Here is a 15,584-nt window from a genome sequence, read left to right as displayed (position 1 = left end):
AGATGATAAAATCCAATTTTGGTTACATGTTTAACATGTGGGATAAAACCAAGCTCAGAGTCAAAAATAACACCCAGGTTTTTCACTTGTAGCAAGTAAGACACACAACTACAACACGGTAAAAGACCCAGGGCAACCAAGTTAACGATAAAAACCCTAAAAACCAACTCTTGCTCAGTTCTGTTTTTACCCCCTAAAGTTGGGACTGTAAATTAAAATTCAGCTCCTAGGCTCCTTATTTAAGTTTCAAGACATAAGATCCGGTTCACCCAACAGTGCCAAAGTGGTGATTAAACTCCAGAAGTGTTGACCCACACGATGACTGTCACAGTGGCCTTCAGATAAATCAGTGGGGAATGCAGCCCAGAATACATACACTAATCAAGGAATCCAAACACATAGTTTCTTTTTGCCATTTTTGTAGTTAAATGCCAACTCATAAAACATTGTGCCATGAAAAGAAACAAACCAGCCCCACCAACATTTCTTTTTTAATTTTTACATGAATGGTGGAGTAAGTTTGTTGGACATCTACCAGGTCCCCATCAATCTACCAGAGGTTGGTAATGGCTTTTGTTTGCCACAAGCCTAAATAGGTACATTTTCAAAAACTGGATAATATTAGCTCGCAAATGGCTTTTCATTGATTCAATTAAGATTACAGTTTTTCCATTACTGGGGCTCCAAACAAGCAAAACTTCTTTAAAAAGGATTGAACTTAAACTAAACAAACCTTAAATAGATGGGTTGCTAATTATTCGAGAGATGTTAATGGCTGGGGACTTACGGTGGAATTTCTTACAATAGTTTGTGTTGATTTTAATAAAACTAACACTATCCCATCATTGATACCTGTGAAGTGTAACCCTTCACAGATGAAAACATGTTATGATCTCTCTGTACATTTTGGTTTATTTCTGTAACATTTCAGATTTCTAAAAACATTTCTAAACGCTGTAAGTAGAATCAAATAATTTATGGATTTAGGTTTTTGTTTGGATACTTTATCTTCTGTTGCAGATTCCCTCCTGCATGCTGACAGTGTCTCTGTCTGTGTGGTGCTGGAGTTTGAGTGTGTCTTTGGTGTGTGTGTGTGTGTGTGTGTGTGTGTGTGTGTGTGTGACAGAGAGAGAGAGAGAGAGAGAGAGAGAGAGAGAGAGAGAGAGAGAAAAGCTTTGCAGGTGTGATTTTGCATATTTTCTATTTGGCTCCACTCAGCAGAGAGATTAGCAGCAGGTAGAGTGACAGGTGGATTAAAATGGACTGCATCTCTGGCTCGAGTAAAAAAAAAAAAATTAATTAGACCTTCATTATAGAGCAGTTACTTGAATTGTCATTGCAGCAGTGCTGAGGGTTTAACTCCTGTGTTGATGTTGTTCTGTTCATGCTATTAACTGCAATAAATGCCGTTATTAGACAGCAAAATATTAAATGAAACTTTAAATGAAATGAAAACAAAAACTTAAATTGAAGTGTTCCATGTATTTCCTACTGGAAGGAAGACCATGAGGCAGTTCCAGAAATGCTGGAAAGATTATGTCTTTTGGCTTGCCCATCCATCCATCCATCCATCCATTGAGACTGGTGCGCCCAGGATGGATGGATGGATGGAAAATTTTACACATCTATTCATGCATCCATTTTCTGCTGCTTATCCAAAGGAGCAGCAGTTTCTAAGAAATGCCCAGCTCTGGCTTTCCCGGCTGCCTCCTCCGGCTCTTCTGGCAGAGCACTGAGGTTTTCCAAAGCCAGCTGAGAGACATCATCTGCCTGGTTCTGCCCCTGATTTACTTTCATTTAAACATACCTGAAACACCTCACCTGGAAGACATTCTAGTCAGATGAAGAAGCAGCTGAACTGAATCCTTTCAGTGTAGGAGCACCTCCACTCAGAGGTCCTCATTGACTGAGCTCCTCACCCAGAGCCTGGCCACCCTTCAGAGCGAGCTCCGCTGCTTGTTTCTGAAAGTGTCTCGTTCCTTCATTCACTGCCCAGAGTTTCTGTCTAAAGCTGAGTGTAGGAAGGTAGAATGAGTTTTTACTCCGCCAACCTTCGACCTTGAGCTACTTGAACTCCTCCACTTGGGACAGCAACTCATCTCTAACCTATAGTGGGGCTACAAAATGAATAAAACTGCTCCAGCTGAGCGTCAATCCAACAGATTTTTTTAAAAATCTGCAGCTTCTCTACAGACAAACACATTTGATTTTTAAAATTAGTCCATAAAATTAGCCTTTCTTGTGTGTTATCCCACACCTCTTGTGGTCTGATGGGTAATTGCTCATTGAAATGCATGTGGGGAGGCCGTTAGCCAGCTGCTGACATGAGGCTGACTCCAAGATAAATAAAGCAGCCCAGGAGTCAGCCCTGCTCTCCTCATCATCATATCTTAATTGGAAAGGACAGCTTTAATTAAAATGAAACCATTTAATGTATTTTGTAATTAAAGATGAGTTAGATGGCGACTGCTGGGTTGGGCCAGCAGGGCCGCTGAAACAGAAGCAGGCTTTGATTTCATCAACACATTAGAGTTAAATCTCCTATTTATTCTTTTCTTAGATAAATATCATCCTGTTAGGAATTTAAAGACATTGAACTCTGAGATGGATTAAGGCTTGAAACATTAATTCAGAAGAACATTGGAAGAAGCTTAAACTGCAGTTCCCCTAATTTCCACTTGAAGCTCCAGCAGTGGGTTGTTTCCCTCGACTCCCATTAACCATCTTTAACCTGGCTACAAAAAACAGCTTAGTTTGCATTATTAGGGGTGTGGCCTCTTTGATTGACAGGTGGATGGTGACCCAGCTGCTAACTGCAAGGCGTCACCTCAGCTAATTGGAGCCCCTGGAACCTCTGGAACATCTTTTTATGTGGATATCATCTGGAGGTTAAAATAGTGACTTCTGGTTTCCAAAACACAAAACATGATGTCAGCCAAAATGCTGATGTTGAAAAATGGGTGATGTTACATTTATTAGTCCCTGAATCCTCCCTTCGTTATGCTGCAATAGACGTAGGCTGCTGGGGGATTCCCATAATGCATTGAGTATTTCTTTTCACCCACTATGTATTAATAGACCTCTCTGCATTGAATCATATCTGTTATTAACCTCTGTCTCTCTTCCACAACATGTCTTTATCCTGTTTTCCTTCTCCCACCCCAACCGGTCGCAGCAGATGGCCCCGCCCCTCCCTGAGCCTGGTTCTGCTGGAGGTTTCTTCCTGTTAAAAGGGAGTTTTTCCTTCCCACTGTCACCAAAGTGCTTGCTCATAGGGGGTCATTTGATTGTTGGGTTTTTCTCACCTTGAGGTGACTTATGTTGTGATTTGGTGCTGTATAAATAAATTGAATTGAATCTTTCAGTTTACTATCAAACTATAATTAATACAGCTCTCCAGCTGCACTCTGGCTCAGGATAATCATATTTGTTCTGTCTAGAAAATGAATTCTCTATATATGTGGGGGAATAATTACAAAACTCAAATAACAATTCTCCCTTTTGGTTTGCGATCACCTCCTCCCAGAATGCAGTAGTGTTGCAGAACAGTGGGTTTTGCTTTAACAGGCAGAAAAGCATGCGCTTCAATTTCTGCTAGCCTTCAACAACCTTGATTTCATCCACTAGGTGGCGTGACATCTCCATCAGCCAAACACTGAGGCTCACCTGCCTGCTGTTACAGCTAAAGGTACACAACAAATGGAAATACATCTTAAACTTTAAAGTACAAGTTAAGTGAAATGTGTGAATAATATTTCATTCCAGACAGCTTCCACTGATTCTGCGTGTCCTTCTCTACAACACTTGAAGCGGTGATTTCACATCTTTCTCTTTTGCATGCACACTCACTCTTCCTCCCCACTTTCCCGCAGACAAATAATTTGGTCCTGCCTCCTCCATCCCTCTGCTGTTAGGTGGTACAGCCCACTGCTATACTCAGCAGTCAGCCTCTCTCTCGGAGGAGGAGGATTCACACTCTGGTTTTATTTCTCTCCTCCTCTCCTTCTCCTCTTGCTATGACCCATTTGACGAGTGGCTGCCACCAAGACCGATGTGAGTAACAGACACACGCAGACACAGAGTTACATGAGTGTGTTTTTGAGAGAGTGAAGAACGATGTGGTTAGGGTTCACCGGGAGTGCAGTGATGTGCAGGTGTGCATCTCAGGTGTGACCAAGTGTTCGTGTAATGGAAACAACTCATGGAGCAAGAGCTGGGCTGAAACTAGATGCTTTGCCCTTTACACTGATGTGAGGAGTGGGCTGAAAGAGCTTTAGCTGTGGCTCAGGAGGTTTAGCAGATCATCTACTGATCAGAAGGTTGAAGGTTTGATTCCTGTCTGCTTCGGTCTGCATGTTAAAGTATCCGTGGGTAAGATACTGAAACCTGAGTTGCTTCTGATGTGTTCATTGGAGTGTGAATGTGTGTGAATGATAGATAGAAATAAAGCACTTAGACATGGAAAAAATGCTTGAATGAATGTGTGTGTGAAGCAGTGAATGTGACATGTTGTATAAAAGTGCTTTGACTGCTCGAGTAGAAAAGTGACATGTAAAAACCAGTCCATTCACATGAGGAACAGTGGTCTCAGCATGTGAGTGTGTTGATGGACATGAAATACGTGTGTTTGATCTCATTCTTCACTGAAAGACTAAATTGTGCCTCTTCATCGCTCTAAAGTGAGATGCTGTCACATCACTTGTCTGAATGGGTGTCTGTGCAGGTGTTAGACAGCATTCAGAAACACAGTGCTGTTTCTCAAAATCAGGAATCAGTCATTTACAGCTTTTTTAAGCCAGGATGTGTTTTTTGTGCCCATGTGAACTTATTCAAGAAGTATGGTGGATATGGTCTGCTGCTGATTTCAGCTTCCGAACATGCTTTGTTGGTGCAGAACGTTTTTGACACGGCACAGACAGAAACTAGGTTACTTTTAAAATAACGTGAACATGTTAAAAATAACATTTTTTATGTAAGCATCATAATCTTTAAGGATTGGTATGACTAAAGGCGGCACAACAGTGATGAATCTCAGCTTGTCTGAGCCTCTTCTTGTCCACATGTCAAAGAAAACAAACTCAAATACCTCCTGATGGTACTCAAAGTGTTTGTGTGAGTCTAAAATATATCAAATACTATTAACATTCACCTCAGAAGAGACACAAAAAGACATGAAAATGACCAACATGTTCTGATCTCAGGACCTCAGATGCTGTTGTTCTGTCAGATGTCTCCGGTGTCTCTGACTCACAGGTAAGGCGTCCTTTGGTGTTTCTGCTTTGACACACCCACCCAGCGATAACAGATTCATTTATATTAAGAGGGTTTAAATCAAACTTTCTTTTTATAATCGGAGTTTTGGCTAGGTTTAAGACCTGAAAACTACTTGCTTAGATTCAGGAAATGGTCACTGTTTGGGTTAAAATGTTCTCCTTCTCAGCATTAACCATGCATGTTGGTGTGTCAGGCATAAATGGATGCCTGGTGCTTTAATTGGAGATTCCAGCAGTTTTGACATAAGCAAAGTGTTGTGACGCCCTGAGAGTGGGAGTGGGCTAAAACAACAGTTCACTCTGGTGGAGCTGCACCATCGGCGTAACTTTGTGCTGAACATTGGAGGGTGGGGGTGGGGTCAAGATGTCTGTCTAAATAAATATAAATTAATCTGGGTAAATTCCCAGATGATTAAATGTGCAACTATTTTGCAGGTAATACCTGAAACGAGCAAAAGAAAATCAACATTATTTATGCAAGATAATTCATAATTTTATTGGGGCGGGGGTTCGTGGCTCAAAGAGTTGGCAGTTCGTCTTGTAACCGGAAGGTTGCCGGTTCGAGCCCCGGCTCAGACAGTCTGGGCCGTTGTGTCCTTGGGCAAGACACTTCACCTGCTGCCTACTGGTGATGGCCAGAGGGGCCGATGGCGCGATATGGCAGCCTCGCTTCTGTCAGGGCAGCTGTGGCTACAACTGTAGCTGCCTCCACCAGTGTGTGAATGTGAGAGTGAATGAATAGTGGAATTGTACAGCGCTTTGAGGGCCCCGAAATGCGCTTATATAAAATGCAATCCATTATTATATTGGTTGGGTTTGATTATTGAGGGGGGGGGGGTCATAAACCCCCTAATCCCCCTGGAAATTACGCCCCTGAGCTGCACCTCTGTCTGGTCCTTGTGGGTCCCCTTTGAGTCTTTGTTTTTCTGACTTCTTTCCAGCAATAAGAACAAAGCTCTAACTACAACAGCACAGGGACAGTGACTCTGAGGTCCTTTTCTTTGTTAAACACTCATCTAATCATAACAGATCCAATCATGTTGTCTCCTCTTGGGACTCAAAACTAATTAATGAGAGTTAAGCTCATGGTTGTGTTTATGCATCCTTGAAAAACATGTAACATCCTCACCATCCACACTGACAGATCAGTGTCACAGTTTGTAAAAGTGGTGTGAACATGGCTGAAGAGGCATCTCTAAAATATTTGGGACTCAGTAACACTTTTAAACAGATGCTGAAGGCATTAAATAAAATAAAAAAATTCCAAAATAAAGCAGAAGTCAGGACACATGAAGTTTAAGTTTAACACAGGGTGGAGAACATGACGACAATGTGACTTTTTCAGTTTTGATAAATGATTTTAAGACGTCAACCATCTTCTGAAAGCCTGAGCTGTGACACTGAATTTTTAGTGCAGCAGGATGAACATCAGAGACATAAAGTCACAAACTAATGAAAGCAGGATGCAGAGGAGATGAGGAGATCGCTGCAACAGGAAACTGAATGGATCTGTAATCGGCACACCGATCATCCAGACTGACGCTGTGGATGAGAAGCTCCTGTTTTATTTCTTCCTGGAGACATTAAGGAGCTGACAGATGGGCGCTGATGGCTGCGTTTGTCTGTCACGTATAGAATGAGGATGTTTTTCTAATGTATGTAGACAGTAATGTACGCATATTGTCACTTTAAGGTAATTCACGTGGCAGTACGATAGCAATATACTGCAGAATAGTCAGCAATTCAACACTGTATATGATCACACAGATTACACTAAACATCAAAGTCAGCTTGGTATGTGTCAGCCATTCCCACCATATTTTCCTAATCTCTCATAAACTGACATCTTCATGACGGATAACAGTTACATAAATTGATTTATTTCTATTCGAAATCAGTTCATCTTCTTCCAGTGGTTTGAAAGATGTGAAAAACTAAATACACTGAAAATATGAAACTATCTAAAGTTTGATATATTTCAAGGAGTTACCCTGAGTTATAAATGTTTGCAGTGGGTGCATCCACAGATGAGGTCAACTAAAACCAAAAACCAGCTCCGTTTTTTGTCCTAAAACACGAGTTGCTTCACTGGATTCACACTTGTCTTTATGCTGGGCCTTGGTGCAGCAAGAAGTGGCTCTTCACTTCCAGTCACTAAAAATATGAACAGAAGCTTCATCAAGTCACAAAATAAAAGACCCCGTGCAGACTAAACACGGCACTTTAGAAATGCTCTTGGTGTGATTTAAAGTCGTGTGAAGAAAAAAGTATCCCAGAGACATTGCATCCTGGGGTACCATCCTCTCTTTAATCTTTTGATTGGCTGACCCTTGCAGATTAAAGGCTTGGACATTTGGAGGGTGGGGTCTCTCTGCTCGGAGCCAAAGCTCTGCTCCTGAGATGACCATATTAGGTACTTCCCCTTTTTGTGACATCCAAGAGTCAATTAAATAAAATACCAGTCTGCAGCCCGAGTTTTTGACTCAAAGAGATCACTCTACATACACTGACCTCATTGGGCATATTTAATATGAACAGCCAACTTGTAGTTTTACAAGATGGTAGTGAGATCTACTAGGATATATGGCTTGGACAAAGACAGTTTTCAAGCTGGAGATGTTAAGATCTTCACTGGGATGATCAGAATGGACAAGATTAAAAATGAGTACATCAGAGGGACAGCTGAGGTTGAGCGGTTTCGAGAGAAAGTTGGAGAGGAGGGACAGCGGAAGTGTTGGACAATGGATGAGGAAGACGACAGAGAAGATTTATAAATGTAGTGAAGGAGGACATGTAGAGGGTGGTGAGGCAGAGGAGGATGCTAGGGATAGGATGAGACAGAGACAGATGAATTGGCTCTGGCAACCACTAAAGGCAGCAATCGAAAGACAAAGAAGAGAACAGCGCTGGAACATGAGATATATGACAGGAAATAACCAGAAGCAATAGGCCCCTTTAAAGACTTGATTCGACCTGATGAGTAAAGTTTTATGGCAGAAACAGTTCCAATTTTATTTATATAAAACCAATTCACAACAACAGTTGCCTCAAGGTGCTTTATCCTCCTAGGACAGGGGTGGGCAATCTCAGTCCACGAGGGCTGGTGTCCCTGCAGGTTTTAGATGTGTCCTCGAACCAACACAGCTGATTTAAATGGCTAAATTAGCTCCTCAACATGTCCTGAAGTTCTCCAGAGGCCTGGTAACGAACTAATCATGTGATTCAGGTGTGTTGACCCAAGGTGAGATCTAAAGCCTGCAGGACACCGGCCCTCGTGGACTGAGATTGCCCACCCCTGTCCTAGGACCTGGCGTCCACATATGTGGACATCACATTTTGGGTTATTTAGACCAAAATATTCAATTTTGCTCCACAAGGGCCTGATATCCACTTATGAGGACGTTATACTGCTACTGTTCTATCGAAATTTTAAATGAATATCCTCATATGTGGCTCTCATTTTTCTTAAAAACAAAAATTATGTAAAAAAAATAATAAATCTGCTAATTCTTTGTTTTTACATTCATCGGGTCCCAATCAGCCCAAATATCAAAGAGAAATTAAAAATGCATGCTGTGGAAGAGTTCGGGTCTTAGGAGGTTAAGATAAGTTAACGGTTATTAGTCCTACATGTGGGAAATTTGTTACATTTACATCGTAAGCTAAGGATCCTAAAATTACACAAGAAAGAAAGTAGAGAAAACCCCAACAATCAGATGACCCCCCTTAATAATGATTAAATGCAGAGAGATGTATAAACACAAAGTGAGTGAAAATGAGTAAAATAATAATAATAATATTAAAAGTGGCTATTAATCCCAAGAGTTCAACGATGTGAATTTCATTCCAACTTTAAAAAGTAATTTAATGCGCTTTTCCTCACCAAAAATCATGTCTGTAATCCTCATTTTTTTCTCTTAGAATTATATTAAAACCTTTTATTACTAAGTTTGAAACATTTTATAAAAAGTATTAATTTGTGTTTTGCCTCAGACTGTTTTAAAAGCAACACACAAGCTTCTGATTAATGTTGATTGCAATACAAGTGGCCAGTTGATTCATCATCTTATCGAAACAGCATTTTGAGACAGTAATCCATGCCTTTGTTACTTCTAGGCTGGATTATTGTAACGCACTTTATTTTGGGGTTAGTGATGCGTCCATTAGGCGCCTGCAGGTTGTGCAAAATGCTGCAGCACGTCTTTTAACTGGAACAAAAAAGTTTGAGCACATTACCCCAATTTTAATTTCACTCCACTGGCTACCTGTACATTTTAGGGTTGTTTTTAAAATTCTCTTATTTGCTTTTAAATCTCTTAATGGCCTGGCCCCCCCCTACCTCTCGGAGCTACTACAACCATATTCACCTCCCCGTTCCCTTAGGTCCGCCAATCAGCAGCTCCTTAAGGTACCAAAAACTAAGTATAAATCTAAAGGTGATCGTGCTTTTGCTGTAGTTGCTCCAAAGTTGTGGAATGATCTACCCTTGCATGTTAGGCAGGCCTCTTCTCTCTCTGAATTTAAAAGTCTTCTTAAAACATATTTATTCGCTGAAGCCTTTGGCATTGATTAGAGGGGTTGACTCAATTTGTTTTGACATGTTTCAATTTATTTTAGTTTTTTAGTTATTTATTTTATCTTATCTCATTTTAATTTTCTTTACTTATGCTTTTAGCATGTACAGCACTTTGTGAACTCTGGTTTTATGTTAAAGTGCTTTATAAATAAAGGTGGTATGGTATGGTATGGTATGGTATCAGTGCAAAATGCAGATACAGGTATTCTGCCGATAAAGGGTCATAAACTGATTTAACTGCTGAAGCAGCCATCCACATTCCACAGAAAATGTCGGCGTTACTTAGCCTAGTATACATTTTTCACAGCCCTTTTTGCTGTTGCTATTTTGATAAATGTTGTGTTTTTCATGAATCTGATGGAGGCGGACAGACCATCATCATCACTGCAGAGCGAACGGACGCTCTCTGACAGCTCTTTAAAAACTTAGACAGATAGACAGAGAGAAGTAGCCTTATTGGCCTCATCCAAACGCCAGCACCCGCCCTCTGCTCTGCTCTGGATTTCCTGCCAAACTCTGAAAAGCTCGTCCCTTAAAACCAATAACCAGGAGGGTGTGAAATTATCTTGTCATCGCTCTCTTCTATCCCTCGTCTCGCATTTCTCCTCTTCTTCTCTGTCTCCACCCTATAAAGCTTATGTGCCAGCCAAACAATGCAATGCAATATAAGCAATGAAACAGCTGTAATCACTCAGTCACCCGTTCAGCGCGCTGCAGGCACTGTGGTGACCTGGCAGGCTTATCGATCTCTGGTGGCGGGAACGATTAAAGGCACCCCGGCAGTTAACAGATGGTGAGTGACGGCACTCATAAACCTCGCACTAAAAGACTAATGTCCTACAAGCTGCATCCGGCGTGCCAGCAATAAACAACCCTGCCGCAGACTGTCAGCGATACGAGCAGGGAGAGAGGGATGAAGGGAGGCGACGGGCCACCTGCTGTCCCACCAAACATGGTTTGACATGCGGGGGGTCCTCGGAGCCGAATATGGAGCGCCGATGGAGGTCGTGAGAGACAGTCTGCTCTCAGCTTTCAATTACAAAACCCAAATGGTGCCTGAATGGTTCAAATCTGAAGGAAAGAGGACAGAAAGAAACCCAGAGGAATACTTTGGAAGGAAGATACTTTACAAAAATACAGCAACAGATATAAGCTTGACAATGGCGTAGAAACAATGGCGTAGCTCCATGTATGCTAATGTTGGTCGAGCTGACCACCTCTTAAGTTTAGTTTGAAAAATCTCAACAATTAATATCTTGCATCTAACAACTTAGACTAGATTCACACTTAGGTGTCTTTAGTTAATTGTCATGACAACAGCAACTAATCATGGAAAGATAAGCTTCAGTTAGCAGTTAGCATGAGCCAAGCTGCCTCCATGTTACTGTCTTTGTTCATGTAAAACAGTCTGATTTCACAACACAGTGATAGCTTCTCCTAGATTTCAATGCCAAACTACATGAGCCAGAGTATGTAGAGTATGTAGTCTAGCAGAATATTTACATTCTGAATAGGATTTAACAGACTGATGCCTGCAGTGGTTTTCAAAGAAAGTCTGTCTTCCATGCAAACTATAGGACACCATGACTATTTGCTAGCGACCGATGCAAGTGCAAGGAGGCGTTCAGTGTAGCAAACTTTACTTCTTTGCAACCGATATCACGCTAACGACTGCCAGCAACCTCTTGCAACCAATCACCAACCAGTCTTAGAATATACATTTTCCCCTAGACTGGTGGTTTTCAGGGGGTCACTGAACATTGTCTAGGCCTAAATAAGTATATACAGTAAATGTGGCTTTAGCACTTAATTTCATGTTAGCTGCCAACTGGCTGGGGAACACTCATTTTTCTCTCCTGATCAGTGATTGCCAGATGGTCACCACCTCATCATAAATGCCGAGACCAAATCTGAACTTGGGGGGAATGAAAAAAATATTAATTCCAAGTGACACATCAAAAACTTCACATTTGTTTCAAAATGCCAGTTGTGCCTTTCTCACAAACATAGGGTTAGGGTCATGTACAGCCTTGGACAAAACGTCATTTATTATACTACTCATTCTAATATTAATCCAAAGAGCACTTCACTGTGATCACCACACTGATTCTACTGTAGAAATAAGGCTGCTCATCACTGCTTTGTTACCTACTGAAAATCAGGCTCTGGCTCCTGGGCTGGAGACTGCATACGCCACTCTGGGTTCTTCACAACTAGCTTTGTGTGCTTTGCAGCTGTCTCTGCAATTTAGCTTCTCGTTAGTGTCCTGTCATGCAATAAATAAATAAAAGTCCACATCTCTACTCCTAAGCTGTAAATCACTCTAAAATTTCCCACCTCACAGCACATGAACAAAAAGCCAGCTGACTGTAGCACGTTTGCAGAAAAATAAAGGCATTTATGCAAAGAGCATAAGCTCAATAACTGAGTTACTATGTTACATAAATATATATGGCCACACAATGCATATAATATATAGAGTTTGAACCATTTTGGTGCATACATGTAAATTTTGTTATGGTGAACTTGTCGTACATTAGCTTGCTTGTTCTGATGCATTATAAACTTGTGGTTTCTGAGTTAGCTTAGCATTCAGATGTGAAATGGGTTTCAGCGGACGAGGATTGGAGTTTAAATTGTTCTCAGCACAGCTGATTTCAGTGGCTAGATTACCTCCTCAACTTGTCTTGATGCTCTCCAGAGGCCTGGTAATGAACTAATCATTTGATTCAGGTGTTTTGACCCAGGGTGAGATCTAAAACCTGCAGGGCACCGGCACTCGAGGCCTGGAGTTCCCCACCCCTGGTCTAGATGATGACAATGCTGCATCTCCAACTTTGAGATAAATAAAATAAAATATACCCGACTAGATAAAATAGATGCTAGTCGGGTATATTTTAGCATCTTTTCAACCAGTGAGTCTTGTTTGAGAAACTTTCTCTCATGAGGTAGATGTAAACCAAAGCATACCTGCATGGTTACAGATAGCTTTTTGGATGTTAAGAAGTGAAATGGAAGTGAAACTTTCAGTGACCCCAGAGATTGCAACTTTTTAACTCAAAGTCATACTTGGTAATAAGTCTGGGCAGTTGTTTGGGAAGCTCCCATCTAAATGGATGAAGACAGAGCCTCAGTATCAACTTCTGTGGTCATAAAATAGCGGCGACATAAAAACTGTGCGTGTCCTGTATGTATGAATAAACAAATCCATGAAAAGCATTTAACAAACTGGAGGACTTTGCCCCAGGATAAGGTTTCAATTTTTTCCCCTTTGCAGATTTATGTCTACTTTCAGTTTATGAAACTTGCTCAGGAGAGTAATTCTCTCATTTTTCTGGAGCCCGTTCTCTTTGCTGTAACTTCCAGACACAACCTCAGAGATTTATCATGGCAACATGACGTAACAGCCCGGCACAAGAGTTTACAGGGGTTTCTGAAATCAAATTTTCTGCTTCCCTTTTGTTAGGGCATACCCCATTTTTGTGCTCTCTTTGGCTGACAGACATGCTTGTTGTTGATAGGAGGAAAGCAGCATGAATGTGAGAGAAAATTAACTCCAGTCTGACAGATGGAAGCCAATTAGTTGCTCTGGCCACTCGTTAGGGCCGCCGGCTGAGCCCGCTGGGGCTGTGTGTGTGTGTTTGTGTACAGGGAGGGTGTGTAGCTGTGCACTTTGTTTGTGGTACAGTTTTTCTTTATTAATTTACTTTTGGGAGTCGTGCAAGTGCTGTGTGAGAGCTGTGTGTGGCTTATGGCTTTAGTTAGTGTTTGTAGACTTGCTTTAAGGCCAAAGTAAGAGTGAGTCTCTAGGAAAGTATGTCAGTGTAATGCCACGTAACGTGATGGATAGTGTACTGTCAGTAATACAGGTGTGTGTGTGTGTGTGTGTGTGTCAGCTGTGGGTTCAGGCAGTGTTTTATGTCCAACTCCATTACCGTCTTCCTCGCGTCAGGTGCTGAGACACCAGGCCTCAGTGTCTAACTTAATTTGACGGTTTGTTTTCCAGACGCCAGGATGAACGGTGAACTGAGAGCCGGTCGGACCACGACAGCCAAGAGAGGAAGCAGCGCCATTGACAGGTGCGTCTGCATATCTACCACTCCACCTGAGTTACAGATATTGCTTCTGTGGTTACATTTATAGAAACTTCAATTTAAAAATAATGAAAAAGATCATGACTTGCACCCTCACAACACTATGAAATAAGCTTAAAAATAATGAAAGCTTGACTAAAGAGTGTCCTAAAGAGGAATTCTATTCACTATCCTCAGCTGGAAATTGTTTTATGCTGGTTCTATGTTGACATTTAAACACATTTGGAGGGAAAACTTGGAGGAAACTTCCAGCATGAAGTTTAGGGATTGCTTGGAAATGGGCTTTGCAGTTGTCACTATGCATTGTTGATAATTTAGAGATCTGCCTTAGAGACATGATAAGATGAAGAGAAGCAGTAGCATCTGGTGGAAGTGGTACATCATCAAGGCAGAGAAAAGGCGGTTTTAGGAAGACACTTTGATTGCTTTGGAGTAGAAAGTTTGCACGTTTGTACATTATCTTGCACCGGTTACTGAAAAGTGTGCATAATTTAATAAGTTTATTATTATAAATACCAATAAATCTTAAAGAACTCAAAATAAGTAATGTGGAAATGTTAAAAAAACAACTAAAGATAAAGAATATCCAAACAAACAAGCCAGCAGCCTTTCTTGATAGCTTGAGCTTGATAGTTGAGATGATTATTTATCAATCTTAAACATCATCTAGATGTCCTCCTTAGACTTTACAGAAAAGAAAGCTTGTTTTCAGAAGCTGTCTCATATTTTTCCATCGAGAAATTAGTATTAATGTCAAAAATGCTGCTCCCTAACAGTAAGTTAACGACCAAATCTCCTTCTTTCTCATCCTTCTGAGTTAATTAATTAAAGCATCATTAGCGTCCATCACAGGTTTACAATGATAACATCAGGTGGCAGAGTTGATGAGTGTGACAATAAAGACGTGAAGTTTGCCATGAAAGAAATCAGACAGTTTACATGCAGACACATGTAACTGACTTAAAAGTGTTTTATTGCTTCATTCACGGCTGTTTAGTAACCAAATGTGAATCAGACGCCACTGCATTAAAAACAACAACAACAAAGATATATGCAGTTCTTGATTTTATCATCATCACTCTTTAGAAGCTGCTCTTCTTAGAATTTCTAATGAAATTTTGACGAGGAAAGATGAACATTTTTGATTTAACAGCATCATCCAAATCCTCACATTGATCATTGCTGAAAACTTTGGGTTCTCCTCTGTTATCTTGTCCTGTCGTGTGTCTCAAGGTTCTGTTTTGGGCATTTTTAAAGGTGTCACATATCTTACATATGACATGATATCCAGTTATACGTTTTATTTCTTCACAGAATGTTGCAAAAATAATTATCAGTTATCATTATCATTATAAGTTCTTGTTTGTGCTCTTGACAGCTTTGTTGCCACTGTGATCAACAATCTTGGCCATCATTGGTTCAATCAAAAGTCAGAAATGTACTTATTACATTGGACCAGGCTCTTAGCTTTGATAACCATGTTAATAGTCTTTGTCATACTACTTTGTCCATGTTTTGTGCCTCAGTTGAATGGTGTCAATTCAATTTTATTTATATAGCACCAAATCACAACAAAAGTCGCCTCAAGGCGCTTCATAGATACAGAGAAAAACCCAACAATCATATGACCCCCTATGAGCA

General features: G+C 40.8%; 1 protein-coding gene across 2 annotated transcripts in view; it reads left to right on the top strand.

Annotated features, from left to right (window-relative positions):
- The first annotated feature begins 3,809 nt into the window (after window positions 1–3,809).
- The window catches only part of LOC102295444 (RNA-binding Raly-like protein), a 92,217-nt gene continuing 80,442 nt past the window's right edge, over window positions 3,810–15,584 (top strand). Inside the window, exons 1-2 of one of the 2 annotated variants that reach the window (XM_042213843.1) lie at window positions 3,810–4,053; window positions 13,856–13,928. In XM_042213843.1, coding sequence (XP_042069777.1) covers window positions 4,017–4,053; window positions 13,856–13,928 — 110 coding nt within the window. In that variant the 5' untranslated portion in view covers window positions 3,810–4,016. The remainder of the gene's footprint in view (window positions 4,054–13,855; window positions 13,929–15,584) is intronic. The other variant, XM_005946724.2, reaches the window with a different exon arrangement.

This window comes from Haplochromis burtoni, unplaced genomic scaffold (genome assembly GCF_018398535.1).
Source record: "Haplochromis burtoni strain Fernald_Lab_line unplaced genomic scaffold, NCSU_Asbu1 Contig_487, whole genome shotgun sequence".
Lineage (NCBI taxonomy): Eukaryota > Metazoa > Chordata > Actinopteri > Cichliformes > Cichlidae > Haplochromis > Haplochromis burtoni.
The sequence above is the reverse complement of the archived record's forward strand: the minus strand, read 5'-3'. Positions and strand labels throughout refer to the sequence as shown.